Source organism: Mobula hypostoma, chromosome 23 (genome assembly GCF_963921235.1).
Source record: "Mobula hypostoma chromosome 23, sMobHyp1.1, whole genome shotgun sequence".
Taxonomy (NCBI): Eukaryota; Metazoa; Chordata; class Chondrichthyes; order Myliobatiformes; family Myliobatidae; genus Mobula; species Mobula hypostoma.
In genome coordinates, this window is record NC_086119.1 from 21,610,023 (window position 1) to 21,637,078 (window position 27,056).

The following is a 27,056-nucleotide window of genomic DNA, read 5'->3' on the forward strand; positions in this document are numbered from 1 at the left end:
ATTTTACTGTACTGCAACCCATCCCAGAAGGTGCATGTTATAATAACAATATTTGTTTTTTTTTCAGCAAAACTTTTGCTACTAATACTGAAAAAAGGATTAAGTACATTTTGAAACTTTATCAGATGCACCCCAAAATCAAAAGGTCATAAAAGAACAATTTTCAGAGTGCAGTGATGGATAATGAAGGTCAAACTGAAAGGATTACTGAAGCAGGAAAGGAAAAAAGTTTTTTTACTCCTGGAGGTGTAGCAGGTGCAGATGATGGCAATAAATTTAATTCATTTTCAGGGAGAAGTTCTTTACCAAGTTCAAGTACTGCCTCTGAAAAAGATGAAGCTGACAAGAACAAAATTCACTTGAGGAGACCTTCTCTACTGCATGGAATAATTGATCATATAACTGATGAAGATGGCGGTAGCAGTGAAGCTTTAACAGATAGTGCTCTTTCCGTAACTAGAGTGATTGAAAATGAAAATGACAGCAACAAATTTCACTTAGCATCAAAGGAGAGTGTTTCTCCAGCAGCTGAAGCTACCAACCATGTAACAGATGAAGAAGCCCGGAGTGAATTTCAGTTGCCATCAAAAAGAAATGCTTCCTTTCCAGCTGAAGTTACAGATTATGCATCAGTCACAGCAGCTAGGTCAGGATCAAATAGGAGCAGTTCTCTTGAACTTGGAATAATTGATCATGTGGCTAATGATGGTGACATTGGCAAATTTAATGAAGGTTTAGCAAGCAGTGCTTCTAATGTAACTATAATAGATAAAGCTGCAGCAGATAAAGATGACAGAAACAAGTTTCACAAAGCTTTAAAGAAGAGTGATTTCCTAGTAGGTGGAATAACTGATCGTGAACAAAATGAAGATAATAAAGAAGATTTTATTGAACTATCAAAGTCAAGTATCCCTATTGACACTGAAGCGCTTACAAATGAAACACATGAAGATCAGAGTGGAAGATTTTCTTCTGCATCAAAGAGAAGTACTTCTTTTCCTGGAATAATTCACCATGCTTCACAAGAAGATTTTAGTGATGTTGCCAAGCAATATGTAAAGAAAAGTTACTCTCTAGGAAGTAGGGCAACTGCAGATGAAGATAGACATAAAGATTCTGAAGCTGAAGAAATAAATACCTCAATTTCAACTTCTGCATTAGATATTCATGCCATTGGTAGAGAAAGAAACAAAATAAACTTTGAATTGGTAGATCATTCTAGTGTGCAACATGAACCTAAATCTCTAAGTACTGGACAAGCTAAACTTGAAACTAAAAGGGCTTCTTTTCAGACTTCAGTAATTGAAGGCTTTTCAATACGCGATGCAAAGGAAGATGATGAAGATGAAGGAGCAAAGGATCTTTGGAAGAAGATATTTGAACGAAAGGTGACAAAACGAGTGTTATATATACAGCAACTAAAAGCAGTGCTTTTAGAGAAGTGGAAACATGGAAAAGCTAATTTGGAAAAAAGGATCCCAATGGATTTGTTGGTGAAAGAATGGTTCAGTGATAATACAGTGACTGTGCAGACCCGTATATACCTTCTGGAAAAACTGTTACCTACGCTAATTCTCGGTCTAGAAAACCTGTTGATCAAAGTAGAAAAAAAACAATTAACCGTATTGGAGAGACCACACCCTTACTTTAACCCGATCAATTTCCTGGCACAGTTTCTGATGAGGAATAATCCTCGCCACTGCAACCTTCCAAAAGAAGATTCATATTTGCTTGGCTTGCAACATGTGACACAAGAGCTGAAAACTCATGTTACTGATGTTAAAGATAACAGGCAGGATATTGTTTTTCAAATTTATAGTTTATTCTAGTTTATTAACACGAAGCTCATAAATAAGTAATTCCAACCCCCTCCCTACATGGAGTCAAAGGTATGTCAATATTGGACCATTGCCTTTATTGTAACAGAGTGAAACTAGAGCTCCATTTAATCTATTGGTAATTAAAGGAAAGATATAGGAGTAGAATTAGGGTATTTGGCCCATTGAGTCTGCTCTGCCATTCCATCTTGACTGATTTATTACCCCTCTCAACCCCATTCTCCTGTTTTCTCCCCATAACTTTTGACACTCTTATTAATTAAGAACCTATCAATCTCCACTTTAAATATACTCAGTGATTTGGCCTCCACAGCTGTCTGTGGCAATGAATTCTGCAGATTTGCCATCCTCTGACTAAAGAAATTCCTCTCACCTCTGTTCTAAATAGATGTGTTTCTACTCTAAGGCCGTGCCCTCTGTTCCTGAACTCCCCCACTACAGCAAACATCCTCTCCACGTCCACTCTATCTAGGCCCTTTGGAAGAGGATTTGTAAGAAATTGGGACTGGTGATTGAGAAGATCTAGGGATAAGGTGACGGTTGAAAAAATATCTGAGGGCAGATTGTGGAAAATGAAGTAATTGGGTCTCTATGTGTGGGAATAAATCTGTACAGGAAAATGGGAGACCGGAGCCAGAACATCAAGTAAAGAAGCTGCAGTTGTGGAAATTCAGGGTAAACAATTGGGTTCTTGATTGTGAGATCACAAAGAGCACCTCTGCACCTGGATCCATAATCAGATAAGTTTCCATATTTTCCCATATGACAGCAATGGAGACCATTCTGGCCCATCTCAGGGCAATCTCATTGCCCCATTTATATTATCTGTAGCCTATTCTCATCGCAGCTCCATTAATTCTCTCTGGATTTTGCAATTCACCAGCACACAAGTGGCAATTTGAAATAGCCTATTAACCTACCAAATTGTATATCCTTAGGATGTGACATTGGACTGGAGCACCCACTTGGCATGTAAATGCACACTCCACAATGACAGCACCAGCAGTTTGGTTTGAATCCAGGTCGCCAAACAGCTTTGGTGAATAAGTACATTAAAGTTTCCTATCTGTAATTCTGGGGCCCAGGGTGTTCCCTCTAAGGTGTGAGTGTGTCCATGCACGCCCATCTTTTGCTACAAACACACAAACGAATTTCAACTGCACACAAAAGGTTGTCACCTTTTACCTCATTGGCACGTTAAGCATATTTGACGTTCATACACAATCACATTTCCTGTTCTGGCTTCCGAAGCGGACAGAGTTGACAACGTGGAGTTTGCAATGATTTGTGTGCTGAGTTTAGAACTGGCTTATTCATACTGTTTTTATTGAAGAGCTTATTCAGTACGCACACACTGTTGTCACTGGGCAGAAAATTACACAGCACAAGATTTTTGCACACACTGGTCGTTACAAATTAAAGGGAACATAACAGGCAGTAACTAAAAGTATATGTAACAGCGCTCAATTTTTATCATCACCCCTTCAAATCCAATTGGAATTCCAGTTCCAATAAGGTTGCTTCATCAGAAAATTGCTTCCAATTTTAACTGTAATTTGTCAGTTACTTAACGACACAGATTAATTCATTCTACAATATTAACTCTAATTTGCCAATTTCTGTAAAACTCCACTAATCTGACATACTCAGGGCTTTGGTGGTACCAAACTGACAATTTTCCTATTAATTTACTAACATATTGTTAACTCACTTCTTTCCATGCTGGGCAATAGTGCCATAAATTTTCCAGTGAATCTGCTAAAGTTAAAAGGAGCACAGGAACTAGAACGCTGATAGGTTTTAAGGATGTATGGCCACTGGGATGCTGGTGGATTTCAAGGCAGTGCGGGAACTGGGCTTCCAGTGAAATTTCAAGGCAGTGAAGGGATTAGAGTCCTGGTGTGTCAAAGGGAGCATCAGAACCAGTGCTCTGGATTAAAATTAAATAAGATTTATTTATCCTATATTTTAAATAATATAGGAGAAACCCATAAATATGATGTAGACTATCAAGGAAAGCTGAAAAAGAGAGTTTAGCAAAAGAGAAAATATTTTTAAAAATGTGAAAATTAACAAAAATAAAATGAGCATGTGGATAGTGAAAGAACAGTAGGATACTGAAAGAAAGACAAGAACTCATAATTAATACATTTCCCTATTATATTTTGAAAATTAACAAACATCCAGATGCTTAATATGCATTTCAGCTCAGTTTGAACAGAAGATACATTTTTGATTGTCGGAGGATGTAGAAAATTCTATTTTAACAAATATATTTTAAATGAAACTACTAAAAAGTTAGATACTAAAGTTAGTGAAGGCAACAAAACGTCAAATTATGGTTCCCAGAGCAGCAAATGAGCTTGAGTTTGAGCTGAGAATGTCAGATTCTGTACCTGTGCTCCATAAAGAAGGAAAAGATGAATTAGAAACTTCTTGGTTAGATTGTCTTGTCTTGAGTGCAGATAACATTAAATCTTTAAAATTTAGGGACCATTAAAGTTGGTTTTCATTTTGTAAATTTCAGAAACTGGGTAGCTTTTTCTAAATAATTTCTTTTAAATCTATGTTATTTATATTAGAAAAGTAAATCAAAAGGTAAAATCTAGCATAAGTAAACGAGAAAAATAAGGAAAATTTCAGATTATGTTTAGAATATTGTTAAAAAATGAAAGAAAAATAATAAGAGTTGAATTGAGAGAGATAATAAGCTCTTATTGTTTGATAATGTATCTATGAAGGTCCTTGAAATGCTTATGTTATGTTGATGGTTTATAACTAGAAGTCATATTTATAAATGATGGAACAATCATTCAAATAACATTTGAAGAAGACATACTTTATGATCCAATTCAAAAGTTTTGGCAAGCTTCGGATTTATGAATACATCTTTATAGTTATTTACATCACAGTTAATGTATAACTATGATGCCTCTCTTTAAAAACATTGCTTTTTATTGCTATTATGTACTGAAATTTAGTATGTTTGGCATTACTTGATGGAATGGAAATCTGTCATGGGAATTCAGAATTGTAGAATAAAGAGAGAAGAGGCTATGAACACTCAGCAAGTCAGGCAGCATCTGTGGAAAGAGGAACTGTTAATATTTAAGGTCTAGGTCCTTCATCATAATGCTGACTTGAAGTGTTAACCATTTCTCTTTTTACTGATGCTACCTGACCTGCTGAATGTTACCAGTATTTCCTGTTCTCATCTCAGATTTCCAGCAGGTAGATTTTTTTTCGTTTTCATCAAACTTATAGAATTGTTGACACCTAAAGTCTGCTGTAGCAAAATTAATGAAGTGGTCATAAGTCTGGCAAAACAGTCTGTTTTTTTGCTGTTTTTGAGCTGTTTGATTGGGACGATCGGTGCATACTTGGGTGCTTCGGTGAAGAATGGCTCTGTAGCCTGCAGTGGGCTAGTGGTCCGCCACTGAACTGAACTAAACTGAATACTACTGGACTCCTGGTGTAATGTTGACATTCTTTGTGTCGTTCACTTGCTTTTTGCTGTTTGTGCAATTTGTTTTGTTATCGTGTGTTGGGTGTTTGATGTTTTCTTGAACGGGCTCCATGGTGTTTCTTTGCTTTGTGACTGCCTGCGGGAGTATGAATCTCAGAGTTGTATTCTGTATAAATACTTTGATAATGAATGCACATTGAATCTTTGAATCTTTGAAATTAGTTGAAGCAACCAATTTTGCTGACAGTTTCCTCCAGCTGTGCAGTCAACACAGAAGATGTGATCTGCTAATCTTTGTAAAAATCTCTAAAATCTTAAGTTTAGTTAAATAAGATGTAAACAAATGTACTGAAGCATAATTACGACTGAACAATGTTTTGAATCCAAAAAACACATTTTAAATGTCTGGATTATCAAGCACTTAGAACAAAATTTAATTATTTTAAGTGTTTTGATAATACTTGATTTTTTACTATTTTCTCATGCGTATGAAGCAATTTTAATTTCGCTTTTGTAACATGTCCACAAATAAAATTAATGGTTTTTACCTCCAGGGTTTTTTGAATTTAATCATTTTGATTAATGGATCCAGCCTGCTAGATGGCATCACTATCGATTGAAACCACAAATCTCCTTAGAACATGGAAGACTGGAAAATTCTCACTACTTCCCCCTCCCTCCCTCACTCCCCCTGCCTCCCCTCTCTCTCTCTCTCTCTCTCTCTCTCTCACACACACACACACACACACACACACACACACACACAAATACACACAGACACCCATCACATTTTGCTTAGTTGGAAAGTTATTTTCAAGGCATGAATGAGCAACAGACCTTTAACTAGAAAGAAACCAAATGTTATGGCCTTTAAATCATGTGCCTTTTCTGATATTCCGACAGTGACTAAACTTCAAATTTCTTCATTGGCCATAGGGTACTTGCATTCATGAATGATAGTAGATAAGTTCAGATTCTCTTTGTTCTGTCCTTCTCTCAAAGCACAATTTTGACTTTTGGATTCCACTGTGACCACCCCCAGGTGCACTTTGCCTGCTACTCACCAAAATCCCTGTCCCAGTAGTTCAGCATTCCCCCACTTTCTTCTCTCCTGCCCTTGTCAATTTTTAACATTCACGTATCACCATAGAATGTAAAGGTTCCCCAGATTCTCCACTACAAATCATTACTTAAACCCCCTTCCTACTTGACTGTTTGCATTGTGGCTTGGTATGGAAACACCAATGCCCTTGAATGGAAAATCCTACAATGAGTAGTAGATACGACAGTGCATCATGGGTAAAGCCCTCCCCACCATTGAGCACATCTACACGGACTGCTGTCGCAGGAAAGCAGCATCCATCATCAAGGATCCCCACCACCCAGGCCATGCTCTCTTCTTGCTGCGGCCATCAGGAAGAAAGTACAGGACTCTCAGGACACACATCACCAGGTTCAGGAACAGTTAATACCCCTCAACCATCAGGCTCTTGAACCAGAGGGGATAACTTCACTTGATCCATCACTGAACTGTTCTCACAACCTAAGGACTCACTTTCAAGAACTCTTCATCTCATGTTCTTGATATTTATTTCTTCTTTCTTTCTGTCCTTCTTCTTCTTCTTACTGTTTTTATTCTTGCATTTGCACAATGTGTTGTCTTTTGCACATTGATTGTGTGTCATGCTGGGTGTAGTCAGATTCTATTGTGTTTCTTGTATTCACTGTTAATGCCCACAAGAAAATTATCTCAGGGATGTATATGATGACATATGTGTACTCTGATAATAAATTTATTTGAACTTTGAACTTTCACCCCTGACTCATCCATTCAGCAATATGCTATGGACCCCTTTATTACTAACAGTGAGAGTTTCTACCGAGCTACCGTCTTTCTTCTCATCCTTACCCCTTGTCTACCAGGTCAAACTGACATTATGGTATCAACAACTGACCCTCTTACTTTCTTCTTCATCCTTTCCATCTTCCCTGATGTTCTCTTAGAGCTCAACTTGCCTTTGAGAGCAACCTCATGTTAGCTGGTCCTATTCACAGCAATCTGATGACCACTCAAATTGTCTTTCTTACTGTCACTCTAACCAATATCGTAAAGGATTCCCTTACCCTGGGTATATCTTCATTGAATCTTCAATCCATGCCCCTCAAAACCACTTCAGTCTGCACCCCTCCACTGAAACTCTGACCTTTCAAGCAAACTCCAAACCCTCCTTTCCCGTCCAAAGCCTTTGAAGTTGCTATTGCATTTCCATATCCAAGAAGATAAAAACATTATGGATGCCCTCACTATTATCTTCTGCAGTGTTTTTAGTTAAGGGACATTCCCTTTAGCTGTGAATACTTCTTTGCAATTTGGGAAAGGTGAGAGAGCAAAATTAAGTTGTTATAAACCAGTTAGTCTAACACCTGTTGTTAGGGATTACTGGAGTATTTAACTAACAACAATAACTATCACTTGTATAGAGCCCTTAAAATAGTAATTAAGCCCCAAGAGACTTTATAGGAGTGTTATCAACTTAACAAAAGAAACTCAGTCACATAGGAGATATTATGGCAGAAATCAAACAATATTTTTAAAATTCATTCTCAAATCTGAGCACTGCTGGCTAAGCCAGCATTTAGTTCCTATTTGCCCTTTGGATCCAAAACAGAGCAGCATACTTTCTAAATGGTGAAAGCTAGAAACGGTGGCCTAAAGAGAAATTGGAGTCCATAAAAATCATTAGAATTGTCATGGGTACCTACAGTGAATGATCAAAAGGGTCTTTTTATCTGGTAATGAGTACGTTGGGATAGAGATAATAGGAGAGACATGGGCCAATTTTTTTACGCAGGGAATGGTGGATACCTAGAATATGTTGGCTGGGGTGGTGATAGAGGCAAATATAATATAGGCATTCAAGAGGCTCTTAGAAAGGCATATGAAGGATATAGACATTGTATAGGCAGAAGGAATTAGTTTAGTTAGGTAATTGATTACTAATTTAATTAGTTTAGCACAATATTGTGGGCTGAAGGCCTGTTCCTGTGTTGTACTATATAAAGCCTTGGTTACCTACGCATGCAGGACAATGAATACTTTTAATCTTCACTTCCTAAGAATGAGAATGAAATGCTTTGATGTATGTGTGACAATTAAAGCTAATCTCTTTAATCTCTCCTTTCAGAGAAAAGATTAAAGAGATCAGCTTTGTTTGTCACATATACATCGAAACATACAGGGTGAAATATATCAATTGCGCCAATGACCGACACAGTCCGAGGATGTGCTGGGGGCAGCCTGCAAGCATCACCATGCATCAGCATAGCATGCCTGCAACTTACTAACCAGAGCCCATATGTCTTTGGAATGTGGGAAGAAACTAGAGCCTTGGGGTCACAGGGAGAAGTTACAAACTCCTTACAAACAGCAGCTGGAATTGAACCCTGATCACTGGCACTAGCTGCTATGCTACCATGCTGTCAAAATTATACTTAGACTTCAAATGTCAAGTTATTGACAGATATTTCACAGCTTGTGTTGATGTTTACTGTTATTTAGATGGTTAAAAGGAGTTTAGGTTGAAGTTTTTGATATAATAATGGGAATTAATCAGGTTCAAGGAAACTGTTCAAGATTACTCTAGGGACAATATGTTCTAACAATTCAGTTAAAATGACAGACAAAGTTGTATATTTCTTACTGTAGTAACTGTTTATAAGAAGACGGCTCTAAATGGAATGCAGGAGAAGAGGGTCTTGGGGTTTGTAGTGCAGAAAAAAAGTGGCAACAACTATTGAGGAAACAGTTAATAAGAAAGACAGCATTTGGGGCTTTATCATAGAGTGAAAAACAGGCCCTTTACAAAAAGAAATTTATGTAATCTCGGCTGGCGTATTGTATTTACTTCTGGTTGTCTCATTAGGGAAAGGATGTTGAGACACTGGAGAGGATCCAGGGGAGATTTGCAAGAGTGGTTCCAGGAATGAGGGGATTAAGTTACAAGGATAGATCGGAAAAGCAACATATGTTTTATTTGGGAAAGAGAAGGCTGAGGGGAAATCTGATAAAATGATGAGAGGTCACACACTAGAGGTCAAAGGTAAAAGGGGAGAAACAAGAGGAAAAAACTTTTTTACGTGTTGTATGGTTGGAATCTGGAATGACCTGCCTCCACTGTGGCCTTCAAGAAGGAACTTGATCAAAAATAATGAGTAGCTCTGGGAGCTCCCAGTGCTACCTGAATGGCTGAATGGCCTCTTACTGTGCTTTATGATTCTGTGATTTTGAATCTGATTTGTTTACTCCCACAATACTATTGGATAAGGAATTATAGGAATTAAACCTAACAATGTCAAAGGACCAGTGACATATTTCTACCTGGAGGGAAAATATTATATGCAAATTTAGATGATGGTTTTGTCATGCACCTATTGCCCTTGACCTTCTTGGCCAAATATTTGAGAGAAGCAGCTATTTTGGTGCGGCTATGATATCATTGGGTTAGGGGACGGTGATGTTGGAGGGGTGAGAGTGGTTGGGGGTAGCCAATAGGAGGGTTTAGGATCTTGACATTTGACCATCAGGCCTTCATTTGAATAACGCAGCAGTATCTTCACTCTAGGACAACTGAAAGAGACATCACAATGGACGGAGTGAATCGGAAAGAGGACAAGAGCATTCAGGAACCTTAGGGAAAGAATGTTAGCAATAAAACACTGTCTCTCCAAAAATTGTTGATGGTGGGAAAGCTAGGTTTGCAGAGGCCAAGTCTTGTGTAGTGGCAGAAGAGGCAGTCAGCTACTAATTAAGCCCTTCACAATTATTTTCTCTCAGAATATACTTTATACTTTATTGTCGCCAAACAATTGGTAGTAGAACGTACAATCATCACAGCGATATTTGATTCTGTGCTTCACACTCCCTGGATTACAAATATTAAATATTAAAAATAGTTTAAATTAGTAAATATTAAACATTTAAATTATAAATCATAAATAGAAAATAGAAAAGGGAAAGTAAGGTAGCGCAAAAAAATCCAAGAGACAGGTCTGGATATTTGGAGGGTATGGACCAGATCTGGGTCAGGATCCGTTCAGCAGTCTTATCACAGTTGGAAAGAAGCTGTTCCCAAATCTGGCCGTACAAGTCTTCAAGCTCCTGAAACTTCTCCCGGAGGGAAGAGGGACAAAAAGTCTGTTGGCTGGATGGGTCGTGTCCTTGATTATCCTGGCAGCACTGCTCCGACAGCGTGCGGTGTAAAGTGAGTCCACGGACGGAAGATTGGTTTGTGTGATGTGCTGCGCCGTGTTCACGATCTGCAGCTTCTTTCGGTCTGGACAGGACAACTTCCGTACCAGGTTGTGATGCACCCTAGAAGAATGCTTTCTACGGTGCATCTATAAAAATTAGTGAGAGTTTTAGGGGACAGGCCAAATTTCTTTAGTTTTCTCTGGAAGTAAAGGTGCTGGTGGGCCTTCTTGGCAGTGAACTCTGCTTGGTTGGACCAAGTCAGGTCATTTTGATATTGACCCTGAGGAACTTAAAACTTTTGACCTGTTCCGCTTGAGCACCACCGATGTAAATTGGGTCGTGCGGTCCACTACTCCTTCTGAAGTCAACAACCAATTCCTTCATCTTGCTGATGTTGAGGGATAGGTTATTGTCTTCGCACCATGCCACCAGGTTCTTAATATTTAGCATTGCCTAATCTGTTGATTTGCTGTCTTCCATCAGGTCATTTCAACGGATTTGGAATTATGAAGGCTTTCTATTGCACCAAATTTTTAAAAATCACACTGGGGTATCATATGGCTGTGACTTCAACATAGTGACCATGTGCTCTTCCTTAGCTGAAACTAGTGTGCTGGGAACACACACAAAATGCTGGTGGAACGCAGCAGGCCAGGCAGCATCTATAGGAAGAAGTACAGTCGACTTCTCTAACTTCCGTTAATGCCCCTCCTCCCCTTCTTACCCCATCCCTAACTTTTTTTTTCTCTCTTTCCCTCTCACAATAACTCCTTGCCTGTTCTCCATCTTCCTCTGGTACTCCCCTCTCCCTTTCTTTCTTCCAAGGCCTTCAATCCTATGATACTCCCCATTCTCCAGCCTTATCCCTTTTGCCAATCAACTTCCCAGCTCTTGGCTTCATCCCTCCCCCTCCTGTCTTCTCCTATCATTTTGGGTCTTCCCCTCCCCCTCCCACTTTCAAATCTCTTACTATTCTTTTTTTCCATTAGTCCTGATGAAGGATCTCGACCTGAAACTTTGACTGAGTCTGGCCTGCTGCATTCCACCAGCATTTTGTGTGTGTTGCTTGAATTTCCAGCATCAGCAGATTTTCTCGTACTAGTGTGCTGGGCTTCACTTCCTTGTATACTATTCTACCACCCCCCCATTGGTGCCAGCTGAATTAAAAACTAGCTAAGAAATTATTATTACAATTTTTCATTTGGAGGATTTTTTAATTCCACGCTTTCATTAGGAAGATTCTTATTTGGAAATTTTAACAATGACTTCTTTACACTACAGGCTTGCCAGTCTAAAATTAGAAACAAGATGGAGGCAAAAGGAAAGAGAACAACAGGAAAGACTTTATGCAGCCAGTCAAGCGCAAAGAAGAGAAAATCTACGGATGTATTTCAGAGACTGGATGCTGAGCACAAATGGGAATGTGCTGCTTAGTTTGGTAATGTACTTAGAACAGTCGTATTTAACAACCGCAAGTTTAGATGAATCTAATCACGACCAAATACTCAATGTTTAAAAAAACAAATGTGATCATCAGGTGCCACTATTTAAACATCACATAATTAGGAACAAATTTTGCTCTACTTTTTCAGAAACAGGGAAATGCTGGCCCAATTTCAAAATAGTATTGTCCATACATCATTCTTGGTATGCTGTATTCTGGCCTCAGCTCATCAAGTGTGCAAGGTGGACCTGATCCCTTCCCCAAGCTTTTACAGAGTAAAAGTTCTTTCCTACCCACTCAAGTTAGAGAAACAAAGAATGCAAATTAAGGGATGTGATTCCCTGACCTACTTTCTTAGCCAGGCCCTTGAGACAGAGGTTGTTTGGATTCTCCGGTGACTAATAAGGCCAGTGAGGAACCGCAGACTCTTCCACAGATGAGGCAAGAGTTGCTCAACAGCGAGAGCATATGGGTTTGTGATGTGCTTCTTCCGTCATCTGTGCTCGGTTTCTATGTGTGCCCGGCATATGGAAAATAGAGCATTACAGCATAGTACAGGCTCTTTAGCCCATGATATTGTGCCAACCTTTTAAACTAAGATTTAGTTTAAATCTCAAAACTATTTGAGAACTAAAATCAATCTGACCCTTCCCTCCTACATGGCCCTCCATTTTTTTTTTCATCCATCTGCTTGTCCATATAGAACACAGAACATTTAGCTCAGTACAGGTTCTTCAACCCAAGATGTTATGCCTTTTAATCTTCCCTAAAATCAATCTAACCCTTCCCCCTACATAGCCCTCCAATTTTCTATCATCCTATCTTGGAGTTTCTCAAATGCCACTAATGTATTTGCCTCTACCACCACCCTGGCAGGGTTCCACACACCAAACACTCTCTGTGTAAAGAACCTACCTCTAACATTCCCCCCCACCCCGGCCGTACTTTCCCCAATCACCTTAAGATCATGCCTGCTCATATTTGCCATTTCTGCCCTGTGAAAAAGTCTTTGGTTATCCATTTAATCCATGTCTCTTCTCATCTTGTACACTTCTATCACATCACCTCTCATTCTTCTTCACTCCAACGAGAAAAGCCTGAGGTTGACACAATCCATTTTCAGACCCTTTAGTCCAGGCAGGATACTGGTAAATCTCCTTGGCACCTTCTCTAACAATTCCACATCCTTCCTATAATGAGGCAACTAGAATTGAACACAATATTCTAAGTGTGTTCTAACCAGGGCTTTATGTTCTCATTGTTCTCAATGCCATCCGAAAAGCTCCTTTTCTTTCTGAGTGGCCTTTAGCTGGACATTCCCAGGAGTCAGTGGAGCTGTTGCGATTTTTTTCAAAGTGGGTTTGAGAATATATTGAATCCTTTCCATTGACTGCCTGGTAATCTCTTCCCAAGATAGAGCTCATAACAAAGAGTTTGTTTCTGGGTTCTGACCCACCTGCTGCTTTTGCTTTGATCAATCTCAACTCTGCATTGAAATATCTTTTTGTCATTTTCTTCATGCAGATGCTATCACATCAATAATAATAACAATAATAATAATAATAATAATTGGACAGAGCCAATTCAAATTAACATTTTAAACATTTTTGATTAGATAAGGCTTAATGGGTAAAATAAAATCTATCTGGGAACAAAGGAAAACCGATGTGAAGCTGCCAATGCGATAGATTGAGGCATTGTTAGAATTTTCAGGATCAGAGACAGGACCTCTGATCTAAATTACAGCATTGGACACCCATGGCATGAGAGCACATCCACAATGCCCATCCTGACCAAGAGGCAACAAATTTCCATGGCTTGATACAGAACATGAGCTTTGCAACCCTAGTGACTCCCATCTTGAGGCAAGAGGAGGCAGCATAAACTACAGACCTTCACATCTGTGAATGTAGAATCTGTATCTATCTGCGCCTTTTGAATGGGAATTCTGTGCTGATCACTTTAAGAATACACTGCTCCACTTACATCCTTAGACTTATGTCATGTTTGTATAGATGGGGTTCCTCCCCTGGCAAAAGAAGGCATGGTGAGGAGATATGACAGAAGTGCGTAACATTTTAAAAAGTCTTGACATAGAAGAAAGATAAAAAATAGCAGATGGGTCAAGAGCAAAAGAATGACGATCAAAAGGCAACAAGTGCTATTTTAGAATCTGCAGAATAATATTGGAAAATGCGGGTTCAATTAATGCATTCAAAAAGAAACTAGGAAATTGAAAGGAGAATATTTTCAGGGCCATGGAGAGAAGTAGTGGAGTGGGACTAGCTCGAACTTCTTTTGCATAATATCAAGCTTTCTGTCATTGTATGATCTCTTAAAAGGGACTTACATTAAAATGCAGTTCATTTCAATACTCGAAAATATTAAATGCAGGTCCCAACTTAAGTCTCGATATTTTTTTGGTGAGTAGCTGAGGGGTTTTAGTATTATACATTCAGTTGCTGTTATTTTATGGCATCATCTTACTGTTTAAACAGGGTTTTTGCAAGAACACCTGAAATAAGATGTTTTTAAAGATACGACTTAAACCATGATTTCTCATAATTGCTTATCAAATCTACTTACTAGGGTTTCCAGTTAAATGTTTTTTAGACAATGAAAGCTACATTTGATTGATGGCAAATGAGTGAGTGAATGACTAGAACTCAGAATCTAAAGGCTCATTCTATTTCCTTTGATTTAAAGGGTTGAGACAAAACTAGTAGATAACTAAAAGTAAATATAGGATTAAAATGAAATAAATAGTTACTAACTTTTCTATCTCCTTTCTAGGCTCAAAGTGTTTTAGTTTCCTTTTCGGAGGCTTTTGCTGATTACCTATTTGAAACATTTGAAGGTAAGATCACAGTCATACACCTATAAAAAATAAATGGTCATTTCAATTTATTTTAATCCCTTTATAGTTCCTTTCTGATCAAAGCTGACTTTTGTTGAGGGTAAACTTGCAGAAGTCATCTTGCACCTTACCCACGTTATGCTTTGTAACTTCAAAACATTAAACTAATTGAAAGGAAAACACAGAACTGGGAATCATGTGTCCTTAGTTTTGTTTTACTTTGAGTGAGGCAGGCATATGATGTTTGCCATTCACGTACTTTTACTTATAACCAGTAATGAATTATATAAACAACAAAGAATGGTTAATCAAGCAATATATTTACAATATCATTCAAATATCACTGAGATATTAAATACACTACAATCTGCAATCATTATGTCAGTATATGGCATGGAAGGCATGAAGGCTCCCATCTGGTTTTCCAACTGGATGACCTTCATTTGTAATAAACATGAGAAAGTCTGCAGCTGTTGGAAATCCAAAGCTGCACACTCAAAATTCTGGAGGAACTAAGCAGGTCAGGCAGCATCTATGGAAATGAATAAACAATTGATGTTTTGGGCTGAGACCCTTCTTCAGGACTGGAAAGGAAGGGGAAGATGCCAGAATGAAAAGGATGGCGAAAGGGGAAGGAGGTTGGCTAGAAGGTGATAGGTGAAGTCATATGGGTGGGAATGGTTAGAGTCAGGAGAAGGAGGAATTTGATAGGAGAGAAGAGTGGACCATAGGGGAAAGGGAAGGAGGAAGGATACCAGGGGAGATGATAGGTAGGTGAGAAAAGGTAAAAGGCCAGAGTGGGGAATAGTTGAAGAAGGGAGGGGAAAAATTTACCAGAAGGAGAAACTGATATTCTTCCCATCAGGTTGGAGGCTACCCAGACAGAATATAAAGTGTTGCTCCTTCACTTTCTCCTTTTCCTGGGATTACATTTGATTCCCTATTGAAATTTGCTAATATCTGGGATATTTAGTTCAATGCAGGTAGTCATCTGACCCACTACTAATGTGAGAAGCTGTGTTCAAACAGGCTTCAGTTGTCTTTTTTAACTATCTTGGATAATTTATGTATAAATTACATTCGTGGCGTTGTCTGAATCTACTTCAATCTGATGCTATTGCAAGCATGCTTTTTCATTGAAATGTACTTCACCAGGCCGGCTGGTGGCGCAATGACATCAGCGCCGGACTCTGGAACGGAGGTGCCGGGTTCGGACCCAGTCGGAGCTGCTCCCAAGTGCGCTTTCCATCCATGCCGGGTTGAGTGTCGAGATTGCAACTTGACCTCATAAAATAAAAAAAGGGAAAAATATTGCGAAATGTGTGTGAGGAGTGGCGCCCCACACAGTCTCTCTCTCTCTCGCTCCGTGCCAGTAGAGGCATGAAAAAGACATTGTCCCGTCAACATCGCACACGCACGGACGCACGCACGCCGACGCACATGCCAAAAAAAAAATAAATGTTCTTCACCATACTTGTGCAAGTAACAACAAATTCAACCTGACTTGTCTTGACAGTACTCTTGAGAATTTGGCATTCAGCAACAATAAAAATTAGATGTGTTATTTAAACCTAAAGAAAATCTCAAACTTTCTGCAAAATAGTAGTGTATTATATAAAAAAAATCATTTGAACTTTTCCACTTCCCTTATGAAATTAACTTCCCCCCGTCGTTATTTAGTGCTGGCCCTGAGACACATACTGTAACCTGATCTTGACCCAGTGCTGCTGTTAGTATGCTTTTGTTTTGAGGGAACTATATTTCAGAATAATTCTTAGGGTAGCAGGCATATTGACTGCAAAGAATAATTTTTACTTTAAGTGCATTCAGCTAATGATGTTATATTCTGTCTTTGAAAGTAATATTTCATGTGGTGATACTTTCAAATTCATGTTCTTTTATCTGGTTGGTAGCAGGTGGCCTAGGAATTTGTCCGCACCATTTTTCAAGCATTAAACCAGAGTATGTAATCACGTTAATGATATTGCTAGAAGTATTTTTTTAAATAATGAAAAATTGGTTTGCAGCAGTTGCAAGGAGTCCGTCGTGTTTAAGGAGCAGCTTGCCTCAGGGTTTTTTGTGGCACCATTCCTCACAGCTGACCTCAGGGTCACATCATAATACAATCAACATCTTTACAGCTACTGGAGGGTATTGACCATGAATCAACACACGTTGCAGTGATGGGAAGGTTATGCCACAGCCTTAATGGGAACTAATGCATCTGACCTGGCCTCTGATGAACAGCATATGAAGGAGCAGCTTCCTTCATTCAGATTCTAAAAGATAAAAATTAGCTTTATTTGTCATGTGTACAAAGATACATCAAAATGTACAGTGAATTGCGTCATTTTGTGTCAACAACCAACACAGTCAGAGGACTGCGCTGGGGGCAGCTGACAAATGTCGCCATGCTTCGAGTGCCAACGTAGCATGCCCACTACTTACTAACCCTAACCCATACATCCTTGGAAGGTGGGGAGAAACCCAAGTGGTCACAGGGAGAACATACAAACTCCTTACAGACGACAGGAGGAATTGAACCCCAATCGATTTTACAGCCGGCGTTGTAAAGGATTGTGCTAACTGTACACTATCTTGGCGCCCACCCCATTCATATATTTGGACTGGAGATGAAAAAAATCTTGATCAATGGCTTTTCTCCCCGAAGAATAGATTATTTTGCAATCTCAAATGCTGAAGATGTGATAGGCTGAGAACTGGGGTTTCCAAAGGGATGTTGTACACTTATTAGAAGATAAGAGGGGCTGGATGATAAGCAGAGAGAACAAGCAGCTGCTGGTTTTGGCAACTCTGTGTTTCATGTCTGAGTGGTTAGAATAACTGAGCATGGGGAAGATTGGACTCTGTTAATCTTGATTCAGTGCCAGCTAATGGAAGCTCCAGCTGCAACCAAGTGGGACAAAAACAAACTGTTTGCTTCCTGCAGGGTGATTTTCAGGAAATACCCTTACTCGATATCTCAACCCTTTCCTCTTGCCTTTTCATTCCCCACACCCCCACTCATTTGCCAAAGGCAAATTTAATTTTGTGAAGTCAGGAAATAAATACATGGGAAAGGACAAAGCCTGACCTCTAAAAATTTATCAGCGTTCTTTTATTTAAACAGCTCTGAGGTTTTCACCCTTAATCACTGTGCCTAGAAGTTTATATCACATATTAATTAATTTAAGCAAAGTTCTTCCTTTTTCCTTTCAAGATATTGTTTTTCCTCTTTCTCAACCTTTAATTCTTGCCCAGTTTACATTGGAGTAAGTTTGTGGTTTTTCTATACCAATTAATGGCTGTGAGATTAGGCTCTAGAGCTACAAGTACTAACCTGTACATAACACATGGGCACGCACTTTCATCTCAGTTTATTCTGTCTACTGTATTTGGAAGACCATCAGTTCATATGTACCTTGTATTTCAGAAGTTTGCTCAACAGGTGGGTTGGATATCACCCTTTGTGCAAATGATTTGATATGACTTACTTACTTGCCCGTTACACCACTGGCATTAACCTGGGCAGCAATGAAGGTCCTCTGTCTCTGTCTGCCCATATATTCACACACAGATATAGAAGTATTCCTCAATGCTATTTCCATAACAATTTTTTTACTACTCCGGATTGTTAGCCTTGAGCTGAACCCCTGAACCTGGAGGACCGATGGACCACTCTGAGTCTGACCTCTACCCTTTGACCTGTTTGGCATGGGTGACCCTACCAAGACCCAAAGCACTAGCCCCTGACTCCAGCCAACATAGTTCTCCAGGCCATTGAGGCACACAAGCCTTCAAATCACAACAAGATTGTGCTCCTCTTGGAGGTTATTTGACATCAGCTCTACCAAATTAACCTTTGAAAATCCATTATGTTTTATGCAAGCTTGGAGAACCCAGTAAGGATCCCTCTCTGTTGTACCTAAAGGCATTGTTACTTACTTGCTGGTGCTGATTAGAGGAGAGAATTAGAGGTGAAGAATTCCTGGCATTTGGCGTCTTATAATTTTTGCATTTTGAGAACATTTTGAGGCCTAGTGTTTGCAGTCCCATCAGAGGTGAGTCTGGATTCGAGGCCTGGTATTTGGTGATTGGCAGGTCCTGTGGTCGATGCCGAGGATTGAGCTCCGAAGGTCAAATCGGAAGTGCAGAAGTCAAAGCCCTTTGGCCAGAGTCCTGGGTCTGCAAATCTCTGTAAGTCCTATGGGGTGGTCAAAGGCCCCATGTCCAAGTCCACATGAGGCTGAAGGCAGAAGAATATGGACTGTCTTGGGATTAGAGGTCTGTTTATGTGGGAGGGAGGAAGATAGCTTGATTTTCTGTTCTTTTGCTGCATGGTGTGTTCTGTTCTTGTGCTTTGTTATGTTCTGTGTTGCTGCATCTAGCACGTGGGCATGCTACGTTGGCGCTGGAATGTGTGGGCAACACTTGCAGGCTGCCCCCAGCAGAATTGTATGTTTCAACATTCACATGATAAATAAAACTCAATCTTGAATTTTGGTGCTGAGGATAAACTTGAACCTGACGTGTTGCCATTGGTTTGGACAGTTTTGTCAGTGACTTTTTTAAAAATCATACAACACAACAAAGAAATAGAGCAGGGTTAACTGCAAGAGAAGATGAATTGGGTATGGTGGAAAGAAGAGATTTCTACCAAAGAATGCTTTTGGTTGTGGGTCTCCGGTATCCACAGAGCAGGAAGAACATTCAGTCACATACTACACATCATCCAGATAGACTGGACAGGACAACAATAGTTTTAAAAGGCAAAGGGAACAATTATTACAATCAATAACTTTAACTCTGCCTGGGCGGCAGCCTCTGAGTTAATGGCTCACTGTACTGCTCTATTACTTACCCTTTCCTCCACATTTGTCATCACAACCTGCATTCCGAGTACCCAACAATACTGTCAGAGTCAGATTTCCTTTGCAGGCTTTGTGTGATTAAGTCTTTAAGATCTCATTACAAAAGAAAAAAAAGGTGAGATTCAGTTTCCACAACAGAGATTGTGCTAAACCAAGAGCCCCTTCTCTGCTCCACCCTCCTGTACTGCGATGCGTCACTAAGTTGGTGCAGATCTACTGAATTTGCCTATAGTGAGCACACAATCTATAGTAATGATTAACCGGGTTAACTACATCACTTAGAAGAGAGTTCACTTCCTGGTTATGCAACTTATTTGACCTCTTTGCAAACGTTCATTCTACAGGTAATTATTCTGCTGAAAAATGATAACAGCTTCGGTATTGCTGTAAAATTCAATGACATATTGAATGGATAGAGAATGACAAGATTGTGTTGACCAAAATTGTTGTACTAATTCAGGAGAGAAGTGAAAATGATTTTAGAATACAGGCCATCCCCAGGTTAACAACAGGGTTCTGTTCCTAAGAACTATTGATAATCCGAAATGAACATGAGTTAGAAAAGAATACAAATGGTATCTGGGAGAAAATCGCCGAAAGAGCTGAGGTAGCAGAGTGAGTAAACGCAGGTAGAGTGGCTCCTGGCCAGAGTCACTGACCCGGGGAGTTAGTGAGTCTGAGTCTATCCAGTGCTCCCAGCTGTTTGACCCAGCCCCTGATTGTCGAGGATCTGGAGGTCCACAGAGAAGTGAGGGCGGCAGAGATGAGAGAAGGCATACAGAAGATGCAAACAGCCCCTCAGCAGCAGTCAAATCCTTCCCCACCCGTCCCGCTGGTCTCCCAAACTCCAGTTCATATGTACAGGATGTCATTTGCCACCTGGGGAGGACCTGTAGCAGAAGAGAGAGATAAAATAAATCCAGTTATCATCCATTGTATGAATTTGAGATGAAAGAAAAACATGGAATGAGGGGAAAGATAAAATACTAATAAAGTGCGTGTGCTAAAAATACTACACCAGCTTGATGCAATCCACCATAAAAAAGCACAGAATGGACTCAGAACTTAAATATCCAAAATAATCAGATAATCTGCAGTCTAGTATCAGGAAGCAGCAGATGGTTGCAAACAGGCCACAAGTAACTCATTGTGGGAGAGCGGGTGCTCCATTTACTGAAGTGGTTGTGTGTTTTCAATGCAACTTCTGTATCACACTCACAAGATGCATGAGCACCATGTTTCAGTGGCTCAAATCTTTAAGATCTAGATTTTGGCGTGAAATCCAAGAAAATTCCTTTCAATAAAGTTATGCATGCACTAATGCTGAAGAAATTATCTCTCACACTTTCTCCTACCATTAATGTCAATCATGCTGTTGACAAGTATGGCTCATGCTCTTCGAATACAATTTCACATTCACATGTTGATGCTTACTCTCAGTTGCTCTAAATCCCTGCGAGAAGGAAATTGATGGCTTAGTTATTCTGCTCTTCTCCAGGATTCAAAGACAAGTGCCATTGATGACGCTGGTTGTATGTGTTTTTCAAATAACATACACTAACTGGCCACTTCATTATGTATGCCCTGTACCTAATAATTAGCCACTGAATGTATGTTCGTGGTCTTCTGCTGCTGTAGCCCATTTACTTCAAGGCTCAACAAAATGCTTTTCTCCACACAACTGTTGCAATGTGTGGTTATTTGAGTTACTGTTGCCTTTCTATCAGCTGGAACTAGTCTGGCCAATCTCCTCTGACGTCCCTCATTAACAAGGTGTTTTTCACCCACAGAACCGCCACTCAGTGGATGTTTTATGTTTTTTGCTCTATTTTCTATAAACTCTAGAAACTGATGCATGTGAAAATCCCAGGAGTGCAGCAGTGTCTGAGATGCTCACCAGCAATACAGAAGCTGGTGACAGTTTCTCTGACCCATTGGCTTTCCCCATGTTCATTCACTCAGTGGCCACTTTATTAGTTAAAGGAGTGGTACCTGGTGTGAGCTTATGCTGCTGTGGCCCTTCCACTTCAAGGTTCGATGTGTTGTGCATTCAGAAATGTTCTTCTGCACACACTGTTGTGGTTATTTGAGTTACTGTTGCCTTCCTATCAGCTTAAATTTCTGACCTCTCTCATTATGAAGGTGTTTTTGCCCACAGAACTATTATTCAATGGAAGATTTTATTTTGTTTTTTGCACCATTCTCTGTTAACTGTAGAGACTGTTGTGTGTGAAAATCCAAGGAGATCGGCAGTTTCTGAGATACACAAACCACCCTGTCTGGCACCAACAATCATTCCACTGTCAATGTCACTTAGATCACATTATTTCCCATTCAGACGTTTGGTGTGAACAGCATCTGAGTCTACATGCTTTTATGCATTGAGTTACTGCTACATGATTGGCTGATTAGATAATTACATTAATGAGCAGGTGTACAGGTGTACCTAATAAAGTGCCCACTGAGAGTATACTCTGACCTCTGAACTACAAAAAGACAAATTGACTATTATCTTGAATTCTATGAAAAATGGCAGGAATTGTTTTAATTTTAGCTATGTTCAATTCTGAAAATTAGACTACTCATAAGCATATTTAGTTTTGCATTTTAGTTGACTCATTGCAATGTCACACATAATAATAATGCAAAATCATGATGTTTCTACTTGGCATACCTCTCAGCTTTTCTAAGTGAGATTGAATGGGTAAAGTATGTATTTAGAGAAATTCAGTGCTGTGAACTCACACTTTCAAAAAAACCCGCTTGAAGTTTTCTTGAGAGAAAATAGATGAAAGCCCGTCACTTTTGATAAAGGCATACTGGTTAATAAAAAGCAAGAGAAAATCTGCAGATGCTGGAGTTCCAAGCAATACATAAAATGTGCTGCATCCCTCCAGCATTTTGCGTGTGTTGGTCAATCAAACACCACGCCCCTGTAAATGAAACTTATTGTATGCAGTGCATATCTTAGTTTGTTTCCAGGAATATATTTCAGTTTATCCACAATTTATGCACCTAATTATATATTAATGGCATACAGTATATGGCTATAAGAATTTTAGCTAAAAATAATTACTGTGCCATATCTTTCATTCCAGTCCTAATTAACAGTGTGGTTGTCTGCTTCTGTGTATTTCAACATAGACGTGAGATATGACAAGGAATTGGAAGAGATAGATACAACAGGAAAAATGTTAAATGAAGAAGAATTTGTAGAGGTAGGAATTACTATAGATCTCTGAGTCTACCTAAGCAATTGCAGTTCAGCTCATTCTCCAATGCAGGGGTTCCCAACCTTTTTTATGCCATGGATCCCTACCATTAACCTAGGGGTCCATAGACCCCAGGTTGGGAACCCCTGCTCTAGTGTAACATATATCATCCATACAGCTAGGATTTGGTCAATTTATTTTTAACCTACTGGAAGTAATAGCAAACTTGGAACCAGAACTGTTGCTAAATAATTAATGTTCTTATAAACTCTATTTCAATATTTGCTGCTTATTTCTGTCACAATTTTCCAGTATGTCTGTAGAATATTTTGGTACCCTACTCCACATTTATTCTTTCTGAGAAGGCTGGATCGAATTGAAAATGTTCATACATTATTGATATTGTATGTTGTTTTTTTTCTCCTGTTGTAGATAAGGTATTATTTTTGATGTCTACTTACGAGGTAGAATGACAGTGGTTGAAATTTATGATTAGCAGTCAATTTTCTATTGCATTACACATGTGGCCATTTCAGAAACAGAATCAGATTTAATATCACTGACTTATGTCAAGAAATGTATTGTTATGCAGCAGCTGTACATTGCACTACATAACAATAAAAACTGTATATTGCAGTAAGAAGTATATATATTTATTTAAAACGTTAAATTTAATAAGTAGTGCAAAAACAGGAAAAAAGATTAGTGTTTATGGCAAATGTAGTGAGGCAGAGGGGAAGAAGATATTTCTGAATCAAAGACAAGGAAATCTACAGATGATGGAAGTCCAAGCAACACACACAAAATGTTGGAGGAACTTATCAGGCCAGGCAGCATCTATGAAAAAGCGTAAACGATCGATGTTCCCATGATTGCGCTCGTTCCCCTCAGCTGAACTCCTGATAAAGATTATGAATTGCTTCAGCCTCGCATTGATTTCTGCAGCGCTCCAATGGTCACCAATACCATGCATTCTGATTTTGATTAACCCGAGTGGCATTTTGTGGAAGGTCTTCTGAAAATCAAATCCACCACATGAACTGGTTTGTCTTTATTTATTCTGCAAGTTACAAATTCAAAAATCAATTTTGACTTTTCTCAATCCCATAACTGGTTTACAAGTCTCCATTTCCATAAAAAAAAAGATTCGAGCATTTTCCCTATACATTTCCAGCCTTTCCAGGCTATAGCTCTATTTTCACTCACTCCCTCCTTTTCTAAATGGTGAGGCAACATCTACCACCCTCTAACCTCTGGGAATTGTTCCAAGGTTCTTGGAATTTTGGAAGGTAAAAACTGGTGGATCTTATCTCTAACCCCATCTGTTTTAAGATCTAAGGATGGAGGAAACATGGACCTCAGAGCCTTACTACAGTCTATTAATTGTTTTTGAAAATAATCCCAATTTCTTTGAGCTACTTATTTGTTGTACATTAGTCATCCTCCATTATTTCCAGATGTTCTGTAACTGGTATTTGGTTTATATATGATAATTGTTCATTATTGTCACATGTACCATGATACAGTGGAAAGCTTTTGTTTGCATGCCTGCTGAACAGATCATACCATATATAAATACACTGAAGTCGTATAAAAGGGAAAAAAACAGAATACAGAAATATTGTGTTACAGTTACAGAGAAAATGCAATGCAGTTAGACAAATGAAATGCAAGGGCCACAATGAGGTAGATTAAGAGATCAAAATTCCTTCTTTATGTGATAAGTGGTCCATTCAAGAATTGGGTAATAGTGGGTTCAGTGTTGTCCTTAAGCCAGTTGCTACATGTTCTCAAGTTTATGTCCAAATGGGAGGAGGGAGTAGAAGATTGGGAGGGGCTTTGCTGATGTTGGCTGCTTTCCCAAGGCAGTGGGGAGTGTGGACAGAATCAATTGAGGGGAGGTAAGATTGAGTGAGGAACAGGGCTGGGTTCACAACTCTGCAATTTCTTGCAGTCATGGGTAGAGCAAGTCCTAATACCAAGGTATGATACTTCCAAGTAGGATGATGATGCATCACTAAAAATTGGTGAGGGCGATCTGTATCTTCTTCTGGAAAAATAGATAAAATATTTCTTATTCCCTAATATCACTTCACCAAAAAACATTTACAGGTAGACTCTGTTTTCACATTTCTCACTGGATTGTCCTATATTCTACTTTCTTTTTCTTTATCAATTCCTTTAGACCCTGAAGTTTAGAATTATAGACTCATAAAAAAGTACAAAAACAGGCCCTTTGGCCCATCAAGTCTGTGCCAAACCACCTAAACTGCCTACGCCATTGACCTGCACCGGGAACCACAGCTCTCCATACCCTTACCGTCCATGTACCTATTCAAACTTCTCTTAAATATTGAAGTCGAGCTCGCATGCACCACTTGCACTGGCATCTCATTCCACAATCTCACAACCCTCTGCGTGAAGAGGTATCCCCTAATGTTCCCCTTAAACTTTTCACCTTTCACCCATACCCCATGACGTCTAGTTGCAGTCCCACCCAACCTGAATTCTGAAAATTTCCCACTCTTCAGTTGTTCTGCTGTTCTTGGCAATATTATAAACTTTTTCCTTTGAACTAATATTATCTTTAACTTCTCTTGATAACCACAGCCAGACCACTTTCCAAGCTGGTTGTTTATTATCATACTTAAAGAAATACATTCTACTTGGAATCTATGTATTGATTTAATTTTGATCGGAAGTCCAGAAGTTGAAGCCCGGTAACTGAAAACTGGAGCCTGGAGGCTGGAGATTGGAGACTGGAGGCCTATCATGGAGTTGGAGCACTGTTCATGTGTGTGGGTGGATGAGTGGAAGAGAGGAAGTGGGCTTGTTTTACTGGTGTGGTTATGTTGCTTGTTGTGTTTTGCTGTGATCTGTATCATTCGGCCAAATATTGCAGGCATGCTATGTTGGCTTCAGAATTTGTGGTGACACTTGCGGACTGCCCCCAGTATAACCCTGGACGTGTCATTGTTAACACAAAACAACATATTTCATGTGATAAATAATTCTGAATCTGAACATGTGAATCTTGTCACTTGAGTTGGCAGAGGAGAAAGCAAGGAACAGAAGTTTAAGAGAGCAGTTGTCAGCAATAACAAGAAATCAGAGGTTACCTTTGCTTTCCAGGAAAGACCTAGAAGAGTGGGCAACTACATCACTGTACTGCTGCTGCAAAACAACAAATTCCTGTCATAGTGACATTAAGCCTTATTCTGATTCTGATTCTATGTAGTCCAGTCAGCTGTGACAGTGAATGCCCCTCACCTTTATTCATATCTGCATGAACTGAACTTATGGAAGCTGAGGTGACAGTGGTGACTGATGGAGTGGCCAACGTAAGATTTAACGGGAGCTAGAATGCCGAAGGTGGAAATCAGATAGAGTTTAGCATCTTAGTTGCTGCAGAAATGTTAAAGATTAAAGATTTTATAGATTAGCTTAATTTTGTCTCTTGAACATCAATACAGACAGCGAAATGCACTGTTTGCATCAAATCAAATAAACGAGGATCGTGCTCAGCAGCCCACAAGGGTCACTGCACTTCTAACACCAACATAGCATGCCCCCAACTTACTATTCCTAAGCGTACATCCTTGGAATATGGGAGGAAACTGGAGCACCTGGAGGAAACCCACAGGGTCACGGGGAAAATGTGCAAACTCCTTCCAGACAGTGGTGGGACTCGAACCCTGATCATACAGCTGGTGCCATATAGTGTCACGTTAACTGCTGTGCCAGCTTTTCCTCCAATAACAAATATGTAATGCTTCATAAATTTCTCTGCCATCCTTGCACAGGGGCCATGTTAATCTTCTTGGTATCGCTTCAATTATAATGTACAGCACTGTGCAAAAATATGAGGCATATATATATAGCTAGTGCGCCTGAGACATTTCCACAGTACTATACTTGTCAATGTGGAGTGGAGAGCAAGTCTGTAAATATGGCAGGAACAAAGGATGTTGGGAATGGCAAGGGTGGAGCGCTGTTGGACAGGTGGCAGAGAAAGAGTGCCAAGGGCGGGGGTTAGTGTGGGTGTAGACACATCCAGCCTGGAGACACCAGACAAGGTCATTTGATTCCAAACAACTGGTTTATTAATCATTACAGA

The 27,056-nt window shown here is 39.4% G+C and overlaps 1 protein-coding gene and 1 pseudogene across 1 annotated transcript in view; both read right to left on the bottom strand.

Annotated features, from left to right (window-relative positions):
• Positions 1-19,887, bottom strand: part of LOC134336806 (protein phosphatase Slingshot homolog 2-like) — a 181,971-nt gene extending 162,084 nt beyond the window's left edge. The window contains exon 1 of the mRNA XM_063031286.1: positions 19,718-19,887. Within this exon, the coding sequence (XP_062887356.1) occupies positions 19,718-19,750 (33 nt within the window). The 5' untranslated portion in view covers positions 19,751-19,887. The remainder of the gene's footprint in view (positions 1-19,717) is intronic.
• A 6,810-nt stretch (positions 19,888-26,697) lies between these two features.
• On the bottom strand, positions 26,698-26,796 carry LOC134337133 (U6 spliceosomal RNA; annotated as a pseudogene).
• Between the last annotated feature and the right edge of the window lie 260 nt (positions 26,797-27,056).